The 19,162-nt window shown below is 32.2% G+C and overlaps 2 protein-coding genes across 2 annotated transcripts; both read right to left on the reverse strand.

Moving 5' to 3' along the window:
- Positions 1 to 12: 12 nt before the first annotated feature.
- On the reverse strand, positions 13 to 9,924 carry LOC123717035. Its single transcript, XM_045672788.1, has 6 exons — positions 8,715 to 9,924; positions 8,466 to 8,574; positions 8,077 to 8,252; positions 3,991 to 4,103; positions 2,705 to 2,860; positions 13 to 2,609 (listed from the first exon to the last, which is right to left on the reverse strand). The coding sequence occupies exons 1-6, from the start codon at positions 9,644 to 9,646 to the stop codon at positions 1,888 to 1,890; spliced, it is 2,208 nt and encodes a 735-aa protein (XP_045528744.1). The 5' UTR covers positions 9,647 to 9,924; the 3' UTR covers positions 13 to 1,887.
- A 3,072-nt stretch (positions 9,925 to 12,996) lies between these two features.
- LOC123717039 lies at positions 12,997 to 17,632 on the reverse strand. Its single transcript, XM_045672793.1, has 4 exons — positions 17,281 to 17,632; positions 17,049 to 17,173; positions 16,719 to 16,812; positions 12,997 to 16,052 (listed from the first exon to the last, which is right to left on the reverse strand). Exons 1-4 carry the CDS (start codon positions 17,489 to 17,491, stop codon positions 15,481 to 15,483), a joined length of 1,002 nt encoding a protein of 333 aa, XP_045528749.1. The 5' UTR covers positions 17,492 to 17,632; the 3' UTR covers positions 12,997 to 15,480.
- Between the last annotated feature and the right edge of the window lie 1,530 nt (positions 17,633 to 19,162).

Below are 19,162 nucleotides of genomic sequence, written 5' to 3' on the forward strand. Positions count from 1 at the left end.
TTATTTTATTTTAATTTTACTATCCTTAATAATAAACCAAACGTCAAATGAAAATTAATATTTTATTTACAGGGCAAGTGAAGATTATGCTATGTTAAATGTCAAACCTTATGTGTCAAATTGACAATTTATATATGATAAAAACCTCGTTAAATTAAACAAGTATCTACATATGCAAGTCATTCCTTCTATGATTAAAAATCATATTAAAAATAAAACCATTCAAATCACGCAATTACATGAAAAATATCTGTAATATTAATAAATAAGAAACTTATTATCTAAGAAATTTCATGAATATCAAGCATGGTAGAACCAAATGGTTGGCACTCTCGAGACGGTACACGAGGTAGACGTAAACCCACCAAAGTTGGAAAGACACTAACTGCCGACCACTGTGAAACTGCTAAATAAGGCTTCCGTCAAGATAAACGGGCTAAACATCATTATATATATAATACAATAAATAAATAAATATATATATGGTTTAATTCATAGCCAAATAACCTCACTTTAAACTTCACACAAAACTTTTTGCGTAACAAATGCGATTTGCGCGTTCCTTGAAAAACTGCATCACTGCTGCACACTTGCTAATGCATTCTTTGACAGGTCAGTTTTATCAATATTCCCAAACATACTATAATCTTCATTTGGATAATTTTGAAGATATCACTTAAAGTTGTTAGTAAAAGCCAGTTTTAAATAACAGGAAATACCAAGTAAGTACCTCTACTTTAACGTTTACAAATTATATAATAAATAAATAAAACTTTAACTTAATAATACATTTAGAGAATGACACATAATTTATTTCATTTCATACAACTGTTGTTCTAGTTTTTTGCCTTTTAATTTGTAATAATACATCATTTCGATCTTAATAAGTTATGCTGTCATAAATGATATGATCTTAAATACTATTACACGCTAAAACTTCGCGTTAAGTATCAGCTAATGGCTGACGCATAAACCGTGCAGGCCAAGGAGAAAAAAGTCTCAGCTATGAATTTTAACAGACTGAGAGCCAGCGTTCCGCAGACTACAGTACCGTATGGTAGCAGACCCTACATAAATGAGTGAATTCAGGAATCACTTTTACCATCGAGGGTTCCTATGGACGTGACCAGAAGTCGAAAAGTATCTATTAGGGAATAAATATTTGTCCTTTATAAAAAAGATTTATTTTAAGATATTAGAACGACAAGCCATCTGCGATTACGTTTTCAGAGTCAATTTTGATACTTTTCGCCTTTTGAACACACCCAAAGGAACCCCCATTGGAAATTGTGAATCCCCATTTCACACGTATAGTTACGAAATAACTATCAATATTTTGAATGTGCATGAGTAGTGATAAAAATAATTTATTTAAAATAAACATATGCGAGGTTTGGGCGTTTGTTAGCTCGAAGATATACAACCTTTATTTATGTGGAATCTTAACTCCCTCAGCGCAAGTAATTACGTTACTTAATTAAAGGAATGATAACATATTATTAAGATTTATCTTAACACATCGGTGTCGTCAGTTTCCAATTGTGAAAACTCAAGAAATTATAACTTTTCGTAATTTCATTGTCACACGGCATTGTTCTAGGGCAGTGTTTTCCGTTCTTTTTTGGGCACATACCTTAGCAATTCTTCAATTCTACTAATAACTATCAGGAGTCCACCCTGTGGGGCATGGGCTCCACGGTGGGAAACCATGGTCTACACTATTAAATTTCCTACGGATTCCATGGAAATAGTAACAATACGTAACTAGTTTACAAGCTTCCTTGAACATTTTTAGCAAGTATTACTAGCGTGAAATATTGCATGGAATTTATATATATATTAATGTTAACATCATCTATAGTCCATGTTAATCGACAGTTTCCAAGATTAATCATTCAATTTAGTGTTTTCCATAGAATGTTTTCGTTTTCTCGTATTTAAACTTTCTACTTTAACTACAAGTTTTCTGCCCGATGTTTGATGACAGACTTGTGGTTTTTCTTTTTCTATAACATTTTGAGTTATGCTAGTTTTTTTCGTAAACATTTTGATCGTTTCACATTTCGTCACACTTAAATCTGTCTTCATTTTCGGTCTTACGATCTTGTAAGTTCTGGGATTAGATACTTTAGCCATGTTTAGGCTAAGTGATAAATCATTAAGGTTAAACATTAATGGCTGAGATTTTTGTACCGTTTGTAGTTGCTTGGTAACAAAACTGGATGAGGGTACTGGCTTTTCACAGATCAATTTTTCCATTTTAATTTCTATGTTTGATTCAATTTCTGAATCGTTTAGCATATCTTCACATGTTTCAGGAGTATCTTTTTGCTTTTTGCGTGCATTTGTTTCACGTTGTTTAGTATTTTTAACAGGTTCTATTTTTATGTCACCTTCATCTCTGACGAGCATGAAGGAGTCGAATTTCTGTGTCCCATCACAAACTTTGTTAGCTAATATTTGTGCAATATCATTAGATTTAAATTCACTTAAAAGCATAGTAATAGTGTTGCCTGAATCGTTTGGAATGTTCGGCTCGGCGCCGTATTTACACAATGTTGCTATCGTCTTTAAATAACTTGTCGATAACTTGCCGGTGTTGCCAGCGACTGCAAATAATGAATTCATACATCAACACGTAGGTTTGAAAAATTACTTACTTCACTTAACATGTAAATTGTCAATTATAACAATCGTCACTTACGTTCAGCATGCGAAGAAGCAGCAGACGTTGCAATATATAGGGCAGTGTTGCCACTTGATGGTGATTTTATGTTAACTGTTTGAGGCGCAGCTTGGAGCAACTCATTCACTATTGAGTCAAAGCCTTTTGCACTCGCTAACATTAGTGGCGTCAAACCTACAGAATAACAAAATAAAGAATGTAACAACAAGGTACATCGGTGGCCCAGGACTGGATTCCACTTGATTGCGAACAAATTGATTGGATTAGTTTTACAAATATTAAGTAGAAACACAGGCTTAAATGTTGTATGTCGTTGTATGTTTTATTTTATATTATTGTTTATTTATTTTACAGAATAATATAATCTAAATCATGATATGTAACATTAGAAAATCACTGATGTTTGTATAAATGTAACCATAGCGGCCTTGTTTAGGAACGCAACAAATGCATTAAAATAGTTTTTCAATTTACTTTTTATGTTGTTTAACGTAAGGCTATCTAATAACTGACCACATAGACCATTCATTAGCCGCGGTAATATACATCAACGTGCTCAATAGACGGTCTTTGCTCTGAAAGTAGAGAGCCGAACTTACGTTACAGCTCGGGCCTGTACACGTCTCAACTGGTTTTTAGACTAAAAGACAATTACTAACTTTTTCTGTGCAATTAAATTTCGCTTTCTTCATTTTTATATGAGTCGAGTACAGATTTCGAGAGAACATGTTTCAGGATAAGCAATAGATTATTTATAAGGTTAAGACACAGATACCGTCAAACGTCTTGAGCATTAAACAAGGGAGTGAAGGGAAGGGGCATTAAACAACGCGCAGATGTTTGCACATCGTACACTGCGCGGGACACAAACGTCAACTGATTTACCAATTACGCGATCGACACATCACTCCCGCCGCCGCCCCCCTCCCAGTGATACCCAAAAATCGCTTCTGCGGAGGCAAGAACATTTGTTCAAGATGTTTGCGGGTATCTATACATTGTGCAATTTTTTCGTAGCTACTTAGACCGTTATTATTGACTGACTTGTAAGGCGCGTCGTAAAGTGAAAGTTTGGTTATAAATGGAATACGGTTTTCTATGTATGTGTATTTCTATGTGCGCATAACCCATATTACATTTTCTATATGACATAACATTTTCTCACACAAAGCAGGAAAACATCATAGCCGGTTTGGCTAGATCAAAGATCGACGCATCAAGGACACAAAGCTGATCTAAAATTGTCTATAAAATAGTAATTACCAAAGCAACTAATGTACTGTTTTAGATGTATACATACATACCTTGATCATCAAACATAGTGCAAAAGTAATTAATCAAATATGTTGAAATTTCTTCATCACTTTGAAACTCCAATTCGGGAGTCCAGAGGCCCTCCTTTTCAGATAAAATTTTTCTGTAACAAAAGAATTTAAATCGGTTCAGAAGTTGTTATATATTCATTGTCAAGAATTTCTCAGAGCTGAGATGATTAAAACAAGTTGTTTTAAAATACATGTCTGAAACAGTTTGAATTAAAACCGTGTAACACGTTAACAGATTAAGAAAAACACTTTTTGAACGGATTAAAGCTATGTATTATTATTAAAAACCTATATTTATTTACACAATTCTAAATTTTAATTTTTTTCCGACGTTTCGCGTGCTTTTCAGCGTTCACGGTGACTGAAGACGAAAGGTGTTAAATGTCAAAAGTATCACAGCTGCAGAGAAAGTTGTTTTATCTGTATTTATTGTTCCGAAGTTGATATCGACTAGAAGATGTAAATAATTATAAGTTTTTAATAATAATACATAGCTTAATCCGTTCAAAAAGTGTTTTTCTTAATGTGTAAAAGCTATTTTAACAAAAGACAATACTACGTTAACGGATTAAATCAATAAGAAAAAGAGCAAGATTGAAAACTACTTTTCATGGCGAAATAATGAATATAAAATGAAAATAAATTAATATTTAGAAGTTGGAATAAGTAATTGGTTAAGAGTATCAGAGAGCCAGTAGTCATTAAGACCGTGGTAGTAGGCTATAGCGCCCTCCATGAATGAGAACCTCAGCAGAACAAAACTACTATTTCACACCCCTTCGTCAAACAAGGCAAACCCAACTATTCCAAATTCATCGGTCTAATAACAACTATTTACGTAACTCAGCCATGTATCGTATACCTTTAGATTATAACACAAATTACCAGCGAATAGATATATTTAATGTGACTAAAAATGCTTAAAAAATATTTAAAAAGTCTGGTATCTTTTATTAATAATGGCTTTGTTATAATTCCTTTATATTAAATATTTATTATAATGATCAATGAATCTTAGAACTTATAATTTAGAATTTAGTATGAATTTATACTTTGTTATATTTTTTGTATAAATAGGTAAAACTGTGCTTTGTTTATGTTTGAATGTGTATTCCGTTTTTGGCTTTTGTGTACAATGTAATTATTTGAATATTGTTTAATGAGTAGTTGTAGCAATACTTTAATAAAATTAAAATAAAATACCGACTGGCAGCCTAGCCTAGGTGGTCTACATCCAAAGATATAGGTATAACAATTACTTTCCACCAGCTTCTTTAATATATTTTCTGCATTCAAATCATTTGCTGGAAGCTAATATGCGTGACGAACAACCGTATTCTAATGAGAAGCTAGTTCTACCTAAATCTTGTCTTATATGGCGCATATCGGCTTTGTCTGTCACTACACTTCACGTCGCGAATTTGTAATTTTCCCATTTTATTGGTGCATTAGTTTTAACCAAGTAGTCAGCCGTAGGACTCTCGGCGACTGTGTGAATTGTATCAATTACAAGAGTTGAATTTGTCAACACATCTGTTAACAGACACGTGTCTGTTATCGAGTCCTGTCTGCAATTAACCTAAATTAATGCAACCATCAATTGACAGATCAACAACTTTGATTTCAACTCATTTTTTACGCATTTTGAAGTCGAGTTGTAGACGACGTAAAATACCAGCAATTTGTTGGCGGTTTATCGTGGGCGTAACATTTTTTTTAAATCACGTGGTTAAAAAGCGTATTAGTAGCGCAGATTTAACGTGATAATTTTTCATTAGTGTTCAAGCTCGCGATACTGCTGGCAGTAGTATTCATTAATTTAAGGGTAACGCAAGAATTACCTGGGAAGAACCAGTATCACTCAACAACTCCTTCACGTACTTGTCCGCGTTAAGATTTGCATCAGTGTTAGAACGGATGGCGGATTTTTTTCTAGTCCAACTGGTTCTTTCCTACATTTTCTGCAACCCAAATGGTCTTCAGTGTGGTATTTTCTCAGAGAATTTTTCCCAATTTGCTTTTAGCGTCCTGGAGTTGACTGTTTTTTAAAGTGCTATCCAATCGAAAATAATTCAGTGGCATAGTGGTTGTTACCCTTATTTAAATATTAATATTGGTGTTTACTTTATTCATAGAATACAATTCATAGTTCGTAGGTAGTTCCCTGCCGGTATAGTCCCGTTAGGAAAATCCCTAGTGTTGGCTGTCGAAATAATTCAATGTTGACACAAGGCATGCCTTTTAAGTTCTGTCGTTTCCATATTTCCCGGCAATTTTGAATTTGGAACTGTTCTATATCCGAGTTTTTTTTTAAATTTTGAATCTCAAAACAGTTGAAAGTATTACGATTAATGTTATAGTTTAGTCACAGCGCGGCGTCAATTCGAATCTGACAGGTTACGTACGAAAATGAATCTTTCTACGAAAAATGTTCGTGCAATAATTTTCTACAACTTTATAAGGGGCGTGACACGGGTTTAGTGATAAAGACCCTTGTCTGCGGACTGTCGAACGCTGGTATTTAGAATTATAAATCTCGCGAAGGACGCCCAAAATCTGCCTTCACTGAAGATAACGTCATTACTGTAAGACAACTAATCCTCGAAGATAGTCATGTGACGTATCGAGAGATAGAAGCTCCGTTAGGCATTTCAGGGACAACAATTTAAAAAATCTCATGCAAGAGCATGAAGCGCTTGGTGTGAAAGTAGTTTGCTGTTGGAAATCGCATCTGCTTTCCGACGATGACAAGGCGGCCCGAATCAGATGATGTAAGAAAACTCTGCAAAAGTTCAACCGAGGAGAGTCAAATAACGTCTACGACATCATCAGTGGTGGCGAATCTATGCTTACGATCCTGATTCCAAACAAGACGAGCCAAAGCCGACTAATATTGTTCATTCTCGAGGCATTTCAAAGGCCATGCAAAACCGGCCATGGTGCAAGTATTGCACTTGAAGATCGTAGAATGGTTAACGCAGAGTGGTATACCACAGTTTGTTTACCACAAGTCATCGCTGGACTTCGAAAATCTCACTAAAAGCGACGTATCATCCTGCACCACGGCAACGCAAGCTCACACAGCGGTCGTCAAACGATTGAGTATTTGAAGCAGGAAAAAAATCTTGACCGTCCTCCAGTCCTGACCTAAGCTCTAATGATTTATTAACATTTCCTAAAATTAAGAAAAGTCTTCGTGGTCAAAGGTTCAAGTCCGGTGAAGAAGCAGTCAGTAGTTTAGAGTGGAATAAATGTTATAATAATTGGTTTAATGCTATTAGTCAGTTAAGAGTCAACCCCAACACAAGTGTCTCTCACTACTTACGGGGGTGTCTCATGTATTTAATGTAAAATTTGAGACACAAAAAACTTTTTTGTTTTTGGTTTGAGCGAATGGAAAAGTGTATTAAGCAACGTGATGAATACTTTGAAAAACAATAAAAGCACCATAAGGTTCTAGTTGTGTTTTTTTCTTCATGCGGATAAACTTAAAAGCATACGTCGTATTTAAATATATATATTCATAGTTCCCCTAGAAAAATCCCCATGCAAACAATTTAAAAATCATAAGAAAAACATACAGGGTGAATCTAAAGCGCAGATACGCGATGAAAATGTATGTCCGTTCATTTTTTGTAAATATTTAGTGTTTAAAACCATTTGCCAACCAAAAAAATTCCAACCCTGACTTTTCTAGTAGTAAAAAATAGATAAGTTATAGTATATAGTATTACAAAGAAAATCGATTGTGGATCAGCATTTATAATTCAAAACTATACCTTATGAAATGAAAGAACAAGTTATGTATGCAGACAAACAAAAAAAAATTCATTCACTAGATATCGAATTTCGGGCCTTTAGACTGCGTAACCCCGAAGCCATTACAGGTATTTGGCGTTGTTTAAAATAACTAGTAATCAAATAAGTGCGGCAACGTCGCATCATTGATTATTATTATCAGACATTATTTTGTAATACATCCAAAACAAAAAAAGTAGATTTTTTTATTATATTTAAAGCAAATATACTATATTATTGTTACAAAATTAATCAAACAGCTCATACCTTGAATGTTTACGACAATGCTGCAAAATTGTTTGAACACACTCTATGCTTGTTTCAGCAGCTATGTGCAGTAAAGACTGGCATTCAGCGTCAATCTGGGTTATCTTAGCTCCAAACGTAAGTAATATATCCATGCACTGAGGGGAGTTTGTATGCACCGATAGTTGTAGGGCTGACTGTAAAAATACTGACATTTTGACTTGCAATATATTTATTTGCACTGAATTGGTCCCAATGAAGGGGTTTTTTTAGTTTTCAGGATATTATTTCATGAAAATCCAAACCAAATATAAGCTTGCTTTGCCCCCACATAATTAATAGGTTAAAAATGGTTTTACTTATTTATTCATGATAAATTAAAAGTTTAGATTATATAGTGCAATACTAACCAAATTTTTTTCTCCAGGTATATCCACTGACTCCTGCCGAGTTTTCAACATAATACAATGTCTATATAATAAATCTGGTTCATTCTCTAGCACGGCTATATGTAGTGGTCTGAAATTAAATACTTTCATTTTAACATATCTGTTAAATTTCCAGAGCTTATATAACTAATAAAAGTACAGTTGTTGCCATCAATAACAACCAAAAAATCGTTCTCTAAATCTCCATGCATTTATGAAAAAAAATCTTACAAATTGTCATCTTCGTCAACCTCCAAACAGTATTTCCAATGTAAGTATGCCTGATGTAATTGTAACCGCTTTTGATCTTCACTTGATAAATCATTTAGATTTTCGGGTGTTGCAATATGAAACAAGTCAAGGGGTTTTGTTTTTAATGTTACACTACTACCATCAATTAATTTTAATACAAATGATGAAGGCTCTAGTGTACATTGATCTATGCAATCAAAGTATGGCTTGACATTTAAAACCGAGTTGGGAACTTGCCAACTTTTTAATGAGATATTATCAAAAGATATATCAGACATATTACTGTCTTCATTCAAAAAATCCTTTGTGTCAATAAGACTCATGTTTTGTACTGTTTCCAATGGTTTACTTTTTGGAGGTGGTTTCTCAACAGTCTCAGGTGGTATAAGACTATCAAGAACTGCATAAGCCTTGCACCTTTGCAATCGCCTTCTTGGTAATTGTTTCACCTTTACTATACATGATTCATCCGTTTGACTGAATCGATCAATAGTTCTGTTTCCATCACATTTATCAACTTTGTTTATAGCTCCCTTTTTTAAAAGTGCCATTATAGCTTCAACTTTTGTAGCTACATTAAAAACGCTGCTAATTGCATTTAAAATAAGATCATAGTTTTTTTGGCCAAGAAGTTCAGTTATACTATCAGAAGATAGTTCAACTGTCGTGGTGCCTTCTGAAAATTTCGCAGTCGTACGATTGGTGTTACTTACGACGTTTAACTTGTTAATTATTATTAAGTTAGGAAATTTCTGATAAATAGGGTCACTTTGCTTTGCCTTAAACAATGTATCTTCTCGCTCCGTATCTTTAGTAAGTAAAAATTTTAAGGCCATATTATGAGGAATTCTGTTTAATTTACTCTTCATTATCCTAATTGTTTTCATTTCTGATTTAAATTCTTGAGACATTTTGATATTTTATATTAGATGATCGATTGATAGATCCTTTTGCTAGCCTTTATTTAACAAAATGCATAATTAAATATAACTTTGAAGCTTCAGCACTTTGTAGTCTTTCTTTCCAATTCATTGAGAAACTAACCAAATTACAAATACAAACTTTACATTCACAGGTTTACACTTTACAAAATTTACTTTAACTTAAACAATGTTTTAAAAAAATATATATCCTCGGGTTTTTCCCCTAGCTATAGTCAATATTAATATTTAAGACGTAACAGACATGAGAGCAGTGATGCCAACTTCTACACAATGATCCCCCTAAAACTAACTTCAAATATAGTGCGCGCCAGTTGAGACTGCGCGCGACCAAAATTTGAACTAATCCCAGGCCGCCGTCTTGTATTTTTATTCCTATTTATAGATCAAATTTTGTAATCATCATGCCAGAAGTCATTAAAAGTGCTGGCAAAGAGATTGTTATAAAGGTGAAACGTTCTTGTGAAGGACAAAACGGGGCCAATTGTTCAATTTTCTAAAGTAAGGGCCCCGGTCGCTTTCTTGACAGATAATTTGTGAGGTAACCATTGCGTGCTATTTTGCTTTCGTATGTGGTATTTTTGTTATATTGTTGGATATTCATACATCTTCAGGTATTTCTGAACACAATATCACTCAAATCACTCAAGAAGGTAATAAAGCTGAAGTTTCGACATGAAATTGTAATTTGCAGGAAAAAATATAAACTGACATCTTTTTTACTAATAGACGATTTTAATAAGTGTGCTATACGGCATATCATATACTAATTTTATGTCGTCAAAAAAGAAATTCCTACCATTCATAAGCTAAAATTAAATAATAATTAAATAATACCGTTAGATGCATGTTAAAAAAATCGATGTTCTTATGTTATGTTCTTTTCATTTATTTTTAAAGTACAAACACTTCCTATATTTATTATTATTTGGTCGTAGTTCACTTGATTTACCTGGTCAGATCATTGCCTCATTTCCCATTTATGTTTATTACATTATTATTATGACATTAGCTACGCCACCAGTCGCGTGTAGACTTAACTGGCGCTCAACCTACCTCTCTGCAATATCAACTAAAAATCCTTAAGTTTTGTTGTACACTCACGTTTGAGAAGTATTTTCAAAAATATATTTAAATAGAATAAATTTTCGATCTTGGAATTAAATAACTTTTTGATATTTCAGTTATAAACACGCTTGGAGTTTATATTTGGTTTTGTTTGTCGGTTGGGTTTTAGGATTAATATAAATTGTATAAAATCGTAAATATTTATAGAAAAAACAATCTTATACAAAATATCCTCTAAATAAATGTACCTCCTAAAAACCCCCAAGATACCTTGATTCGCCATAAATTTGAAGGGGGAATCGCCTGTTGGCATCACTGTACAGACGAAACTCATTTTCCCAAAATGTCCACAGACTGCTTAGTTGTATTATATTACACGTGCATAGTACTATAGCTGTATGCAGTAGTATTCAGAGATTAATTTAATATATACACACACATATACACATATTGTGATCAAATATTATGTCATTTACATTACATACTATATATTAAATGCTTCAGAAATACGTCGTTTTTTGACGTGAATAAATCAAAATTCCTACAGCGTAGTTCGCTTTAAGTACTTAATGCATTTTTAGCCACACAAATTTTCAACAGAAGGACTTTATTCCAATTACGGAACCTTAGCACAGGCGGCCACACATACGCACACAGGCTACTATTTACACAATTATCGTTAAATTTTATAAATAGGAAGAACTGGGCACAAGTAATTTGTATTTATTATGGGGCCGGTAATAATTTAACGGTACATAATTTTATTTTCTGAGGTGAATTTTTTTATTATTTATTTTGAATATATTATTTAAGAATAAAGAAATTAAATTAGTTTGCATACATTGGTTCTCTTTCTGAAATATTTTTTTACGGCATGAGTTACTAATCATGCCGGAAAAAATATCATTTTTATATATTTTCCGGCATGTCTGTATATCTGTCTGTCTCATGTCAGGTTTCATAATGAACGTGTCGCATCAAACTAAAGTAAATTACGGGCACCCACATAAATGTTATAAAAAAAATCTTTCTTGCATTAGTGACTTCAGTAAGTTGGCTACATAATTATGTATAATAAAGTTTTTCTTTTTTATAATAAAAATAAAAATAGGGGGTATAATTGCATCAGTTGCACATAATCATGTCTAGATGGTGTAGCTACCTAATGGTTAAATCATGGACTGCGATTGAAGTCGCAGAGTCAAATTACAGAGCGGCTGTAATAATTTTTAATTTGGACCAAATCTCAAAAGCCTTCTGCAGTTTGTGCAAGTTAAACATCAGATGAGCCTGCTTCCCGATTTCCCGAAGAAATTGTATTCAAGAGAAATTAAATCATTAACTTTTGATTAGGTTTGACTTTAAAAGACAGATTATAAAACTATACCTAATATTATCCCATCACAATAAATACAAATACATCACATTTATCCATTAATAAAATTTTATCTTTATCGTTGATAAATCTGCGTCTGCTCTTACGATACATTATATTGTATACACTATAAATCATATATTATGTTTTATTATTTTTTTGGGCGTCACATACATGTTTAAGATAATAATTATTTTTAATAGACTAAAGACTACCACTGGTGTTCCTAGAAGTAAGGTCGGGCAAATACAATTTTAACATGAAGATTTCATATTGAATAAAAATAAAGTCATATCTATAGTTTAAGCTAATCTTAGCATAATACTCTAACGATACATTAGGTATATCGTACACTATAAATCATATAGTATGTTTTATTATTTTTGAGGGTAATTTTATTATATCCTTGGTCTCTTTCAGGGGAAGTCCCTTCTATCAATCTTCTTTTGGCAGCTTAATGTTAGTATTTTAATTTTTAGTAAACTTGTGTACTATTGACAAGTTTATACTTATTAACTTTTGACTACAGTACTATTCTAACACAGGTGAAATCGTAAATAGTAAAAACTAAAGTAAATACATACCAAAATAGTGTATTAATATAATTGAATACTAGTCTATCTATCTTTAGTGTTATTCATCAAAAATATTTCGGCAAATTCAGCTCAGTCTAGTATATACTATACCCTAACAAAAGAAATATAAAAACATAATTGTATATTGTATTGAGTGTATTTTTGCAAATAAGCATAATAAATTACGTATGTTGTACCTAATTAATTTAATAAATGTAATATAAAATAATAATTATCATTCTTCAGTATAATACATAATAGTTTAATTGTTTCTTTAGAAATCGGGTAATAAAAAGAACATAATATGAAAATACTTTAATTATGTATAAGAGATCACACAAGAAAATAGACATACATTTTAGCTTCGCTTTCCTTTAGTCCCAAATCAAACATGTTATTTGTGAGGTTGAAGGAGGCAGACCAAGTGATCTTTATTAGGGTGGGTGTGGACTAGTTTTCTAATGAAAGTTAATTATCATTACGATTTTACGTAAAATTCAAGTACACAATTATAAAAAGTACAAAGTACAGTTTTGTATGTCACATTTAAATAAGAAATAATAATATACCTTCAATCCATATATATTTCAGAACCCATATCATATGTTAGGTATTTACATGAAGCCTTTACAGTAAAATAATACATCTCCAAACAATTTAAACATCCAATCAATTGGTGGTAAAGGAAAGTGAAGCATATTATTCATAAAAATAATAGATAAGTCTCAATTTCCAGAAATCACTATAAAAAAATATATATCAGCTGACAAACCATTCATTACATTCAAAGTTCCACTAATTTAACAAGCTGATGTTGAGATTGTGACTATAACAAGTGAAAGCCGGACTCACTTCCATTACATTTAATCTAATGAACATACTTTGATGAAGTTTGGTGATACTACTTAATATACCAATATTGGCCAACTCACAATTCACATGGTTTGCTTAATTTAGTATCTTTGAATTGAATATGTATTGATAGTACCTACATTTTGTGTGTACTAATCAATGTGTATAACACTTATACACAATATTTCTTAAAATATAGAGGTATAAAAACTAAAAATTGTAAAGTAGTGTAGCATATATGAGGACATTTAATATGATCACCATTCACAGTCACAACATCCAGATTGCAATATTACAAACAGGTATTAAAATAGATACTATGTAATTGAGCACTTTGAGATCGGATATATTATCCAAACATAACAATCCCATTTATAATCTTATACTCTCAACATATTAAAATACTGCATAAACTTAAATAACTACTATATAAGGCACTTCATATATAACTAGCATTTTATCTATGCATATGGCCTTTCCAAAAAATACAACTCATTGTTTTAATCTACAGTTGTACAGAAGTTAGATACTTTGATAAACTGATAATCTTTAAACAATTAATAACCAAAGGAGGTTATCAATTAAACATTTATTTTAAATATTTACTACTATGCCAGATGTTTCAAATATTTCACAGATTTTTTTACAGTATATCATAAAAATTCAGATATAATTGGATGTCGTATTCGATGTGTATATGTCAGATTGGATGAAGTACTGTAATTACAAATTCAAATGTTGGATTATCTACAGCATACAAATTATAAACTGAAAGCTGATATAGCTGTTCAACAGCATTAAATACAAGGAGGTTAATAAGTTTTTTATATTTTAAAGTAATGCCATATTATAATACTCGGCAATAAATTAAATGTTTACCTTTATTATCTTTACCAATCTCTTTGTTACACATACACCTATTATAAAATTTCAAACATAATAAATGTTATCATTTCCTTATATGCAAACAATTATAAAATTTAAAAGAGTATAATCTCATCATCATAATCTGATGCCTGTCTATAGAAAATTAGTTCTTGATAATATGTGAAAAATTTAGACTAACTTTTACATTGCCTAATACGCCTTTTTATGCAAACAACATCCACTTATTCACCTTATTATAAATGCAATATTAGAAACTAATCCCCTTATGCATGTTCACTAAATCAGTCTTTGTCTTTTGTAAGTATAGTTAAAGCCATGTATCGAGACTAATAAAGTTCTTATGAATAAGGGTTATAATTTAACTTTTACCCTTATGAATAAACAACAAGCCTCATGTGATACCTCTAGTTATTGAATGTTTTGTCTGAATCTCTTTTGTGGAATTTAACGATATGAGACAAATTTGTTACTGACCCTTTGTTAAATAACATAATTAGTCTTAACTCCTTAGAGTCCTTCAAATATTTCCAAAAATTTATTTATAACCAATGCTAAAACGGTGGGACATAAGTCTTTTAAAATTGACTTATTATGTACTAATGAGTGAGGTTTTTATTTATTAAGAAAAACTTATAATCTAAAGTCTACATGAAAGGTGGGTAAATAACATACAAAGCATTTAAATTTAACTACAAAGGTTAAACAAAGTCACCTTTTCATCAAATATAAAATACTCTTTTTTCGTTGTTATTTATATCAGTTATAATCCACTTTTAAAAATTATTAGGTGAATGGTAGTTTACTAAATGATATTGACTATGTGCACGAGTTTGAGCACCAACAGAAATTTAGAAAACTTGTGTAGAAAATGCATTTTTACATTTTCTTTAAAACAATTTGTCTACTGGTTTTATTAAGTAAAATGTTGCAAATCCAGTTAATACAAATTAATCACATTGTATACTGTTGAATCAATGAATAAGATTTAAAAAAAAAAGGAAAAACTTACAAATACTACTTAATACTATTTCAAGTCTTGTTTTATATCACAGTGCCCCACTGCCCAGTTCTTCCATAACATCAGGTGCATCTGATTCATCAATAAATTTAGAAGTGTTTTCATGACTGCCTTCTTCACAATACTGAGGGTCAGATATAGTTTCTTTAATTAGATCTTCACTACTGGTGCTATTGGAACTATCAGCTTCAATAAGGTTGGTTCCATATTGTCCCTTAACAATACTATGCATACTATTGTCTAAAGCAGTGTTCGTCATAATAGTTGACAGGTTTTGCAAATAATTTGCCATATTTTCTGTTAGTGCTGACATAATTTGATTTTCTATACTAATAACATTTTTATTACTTTCAGAGTCTGTTTTGAGCAAATTAGCTAATATGGGGTTTGCTTTCAGCATCTCTGCATTGTTTTCGGTTTTGACATGATTTCTTTGATGAAGAATAAAGACATCAGGGTCTTTAAAACATTTGGAACATTGATGGCATTCATAAGTTACTTTTTCTGGTGGGATTGTGTTTTTTTTCTCTTGTTGCATTGTTGTTTGAGTATCATCTTCATTTTGACTGTCAGAATTTGATGGTGATGAGTGTTCTGTAACTAAAATATGGATTGTCAATTCATATTTATTATGTTAATCTGTTGTTTTAACTCTAGAATGTTTTCTATATTTAGTATTAATTGATATTCTAAAAAAAGTATTTAATCAAAAATTATCAAAACACAGCAATAGCATTAAGTATCATTTAAATATGTATGTATGTAAAATGTTGAACAAGTTCAATAGAACAATTTTAGAATTTTCAATAACAGACTAAAATGAGAGTATTCCAAAGCCTTGCCTTGTCACAGCTATTTAAAATAAAAACTATTATTATATCTGTGTGTATGTACACTATACACATTATATGTATTTCAAATAATTTGTTTTTCAGTTATATTACTTGGACCATAAGGCAATCTAACAAAACTCCTGTACTTTTATATTTCAGGGAATTCCCTGTTCAATCAAGTGATATTACATAAGAGTTATTTAGAACATAGTGGCTTCAGCGTGCAAACACTTAACCCTGAGACTTGTATACCAATTTACTTGTTTGTGTCTTCATAAAATATGGTTAAGGAAGACATTTTAAATGACAGTGTGACATGGACATAAAGCTTCTATGTGCAAAGTAAAAATTATGATCAAAAACAGATACACAAATCTAAGGCCAAGACCAATGGTTGTACAGAGCCCCTCTTTTTTATATATTAAAAACATACCAGGGGTAGATACATTGTTTGTTTCGTTTATACCAGCTGCTTGCATAGCTAGCATTGTTTGAACATAGATTGCTTGTGCCATTTGGTGTTGTACCTGGAAAACATACTAATATTTAAACTATGTATAGTAACAATAATATAATTTAACTATTTTTACTTAAGCCACATGTTAAGGCCAATCATCAAATTATAAACAATTTCAACTACTAATAAGTTATTATTTAAAAATGTGTACTAATGAATTTGCTTATATGGCCATCTGGCCGCCATAGGAGAATCACCTGACTTAAAATAATTAATGTTAATTTTTGTAATAGTAGTAAAACTTACACTTGTATCAAGTGATGTTGGCAACTGAAAAGTACTGGTGTTCTTTCTATGCCAATCTTCAGCAGGTGACTCAGATGGTAAGTTCCGAGATGGTATTGCATCTTTTCGTAATGTCCTCCATTGACCTAAGATTAAAAAAATACATTGTGTTAAATTTAATACACCTAAGTTAAATGATTACCATGTTATTTTCAAATTGCGACAAAATAATAAATATCAACGTGCACGGTACCTCTATTTTTCTGCGCACTAGTTATTGTATAATCTTCGGGTTTAAAATGCAAACTGCAGACTTTAGAGTATTTCGTATATGGCTTCCCTCTTTTCAGTACTCGATTCCATAATTTGGCCAATTCTTCATCTCTAGGAAACTGATGAAAAGAAACATTTTTTGCTTTTCCAGCCATAGATGTGCATCGCGGCACCGTGCAGTAGTAAGGCATTTTAACTGTATATCTGTTTTCTAATAATACGAAAACATATCTAAAAATAAATATTTTAATGAAATAGTTTTTGTTAAAGTTAAATCAGTCGTTTCGAAAACAATTAAAAAATATAAACACTCGTAAACGGATTGCCGACATGATGGATCTGTCAAATGTCAACTTATAATTTCATAGACCATTATGGTCATTTTTTTTTTAAATAATTTTATGGCCTGGTAACGAGACCTTTAAGCCAAACCATTACGGTCAATAGGCAAGGTATAGAGCACACAAGGACGTAATCCAGAGACAAAAAGCACTACCACTGTTACTGTATACGGACAGTATTTTATCAATATTGTATATGTACTCTACTAAGTATCTAATAATCCGAGGTTTTATATTAACCCGATAATTTGTTATCAGTCATAACTTTGCTTCAACTCAATTCTTGTTTATGGCTTTTATTTGTGCCAACTGGTCACAAGGTACTACGCCAGTGTCGTGTAGATGGAGAAGGCACGAAGGAGATTCATCGGTAAAAATAATAATTAAGGTCATTTTAAATATGCACCTAAAAAAATTATCACCTTTATGAATAATTTATATATATATAACACTGAGCTAAGCTAGATGAACAGGGCAGCAAGCATGACCAAGACGCAGATGTGAGATTGTGGATGTAGTCCAGCGATTTGCAAACCGATAATGAGAAAACCAGGGCAGTCTTAATATGTTTGGTTGGATGGAAGCATAAAACTTACTCTTAACCGAATGGGAGTCATTCCACAATGTCCCCCAGGTTCTGTCCTGATATGTCTTTGCAAGAGCACAAAAATCCTGAGCTGAATTTTTAAAATGATCTAGAGAACCTGACTCAACAGCTGCTTTGGCACATGAATCAGCAGTCTGGTTTCCAGGGATATCTGGGCTAGGAATCCAAACTAGTATGATAGACAATCCTTTTTGATTACTAGAGAGCAGAGTCTCCCTGATTTTTAGTATAATGGGAAAACGTGATTTGCTGCGAAATGGGTTCTCTTTAATGGACATTCAACAACATAAAGAGTCTGTCAAAATAGCTATCTGTCAAATGTTATGGGAGTGTGCAAACAGGATTGCTTCCAATAGAGTAGTGGCCTCTCCTGTGAACACTGAAGCCTCGGGTGGACATTGAAATTTCAGGATAATTCTATACCGAAGAACACAACAGGCACCAACACAGCTATCTAGAGACAGCTTTGATGCGTGAGTGAAAATAAGTAGATGATTTGACCAATTTTAATTAATATAGCTGTGTAATTTGATGTTGGTATCTGGGGCTCCTTTAATCATACCATGTGATGATGGGAGGTTTGTAAACCTTTATAAGGAGTAGAATATAGGGGATTTGTTGGATAAGATATCAGGGGGTTTAGGGAGGCTGGTGTATTTTTTATAACTATCTAGCAGATAGGAAGAGGAGTTGCGGGTGCAAGTAGCATGTGATAGTCGGGTTAATCGATGCCAAAGAAGGTGGGATGATAGCTGTAACATCTTGCTAACAAAGCGGTCACATAAATACTGCCGGCGGATGTGTAGAGGAGGATCAACACACTCAATCTGCAAAGCATTAGTGGGGGAGGATTTCATTGCACTGATTCACTGCATTGCATTGATTTCAGTAATATATATGACTACGTACTAAGG

Source organism: Pieris brassicae, chromosome 12 (genome assembly GCF_905147105.1).
Source record: "Pieris brassicae chromosome 12, ilPieBrab1.1, whole genome shotgun sequence".
Classification (NCBI taxonomy): Eukaryota; Metazoa; Arthropoda; class Insecta; order Lepidoptera; family Pieridae; genus Pieris; species Pieris brassicae.

What these genes read in the sequence shown, in the direction of transcription:
- LOC123717039 (XM_045672793.1), bottom strand. Translation starts at nt 17,491, where the DNA reads ATGCCTTACTACTGCACGGTGCCGCGATGCACATCTATGGCTGGAAAA. An exon ending in TAGTGCGCAGAAAAATAGAG is followed by an intron (nt 17,174 to 17,280) that starts GTACCGTGCACG and finishes TTTTAATCTTAG; the next exon opens with GTCAATGGAGGACATTACGA. An exon ending in CAACATCACTTGATACAAGT is followed by an intron (nt 16,813 to 17,048) that starts GTAAGTTTTACT and finishes TATGTTTTCCAG; the next exon opens with GTACAACACCAAATGGCACA.
- LOC123717035 (XM_045672788.1), bottom strand. Translation starts at nt 9,646, where the DNA reads ATGTCTCAAGAATTTAAATCAGAAATGAAAACAATTAGGATAATGAAG. An exon ending in TACCTGGAGAAAAAAATTTG is followed by an intron (nt 8,253 to 8,465) that starts GTTAGTATTGCA and finishes GTATTTTTACAG; the next exon opens with TCAGCCCTACAACTATCGGT. An exon ending in TGCTTCTTCGCATGCTGAAC is followed by an intron (nt 2,610 to 2,704) that starts GTAAGTGACGAT and finishes CATTATTTGCAG; the next exon opens with TCGCTGGCAACACCGGCAAG.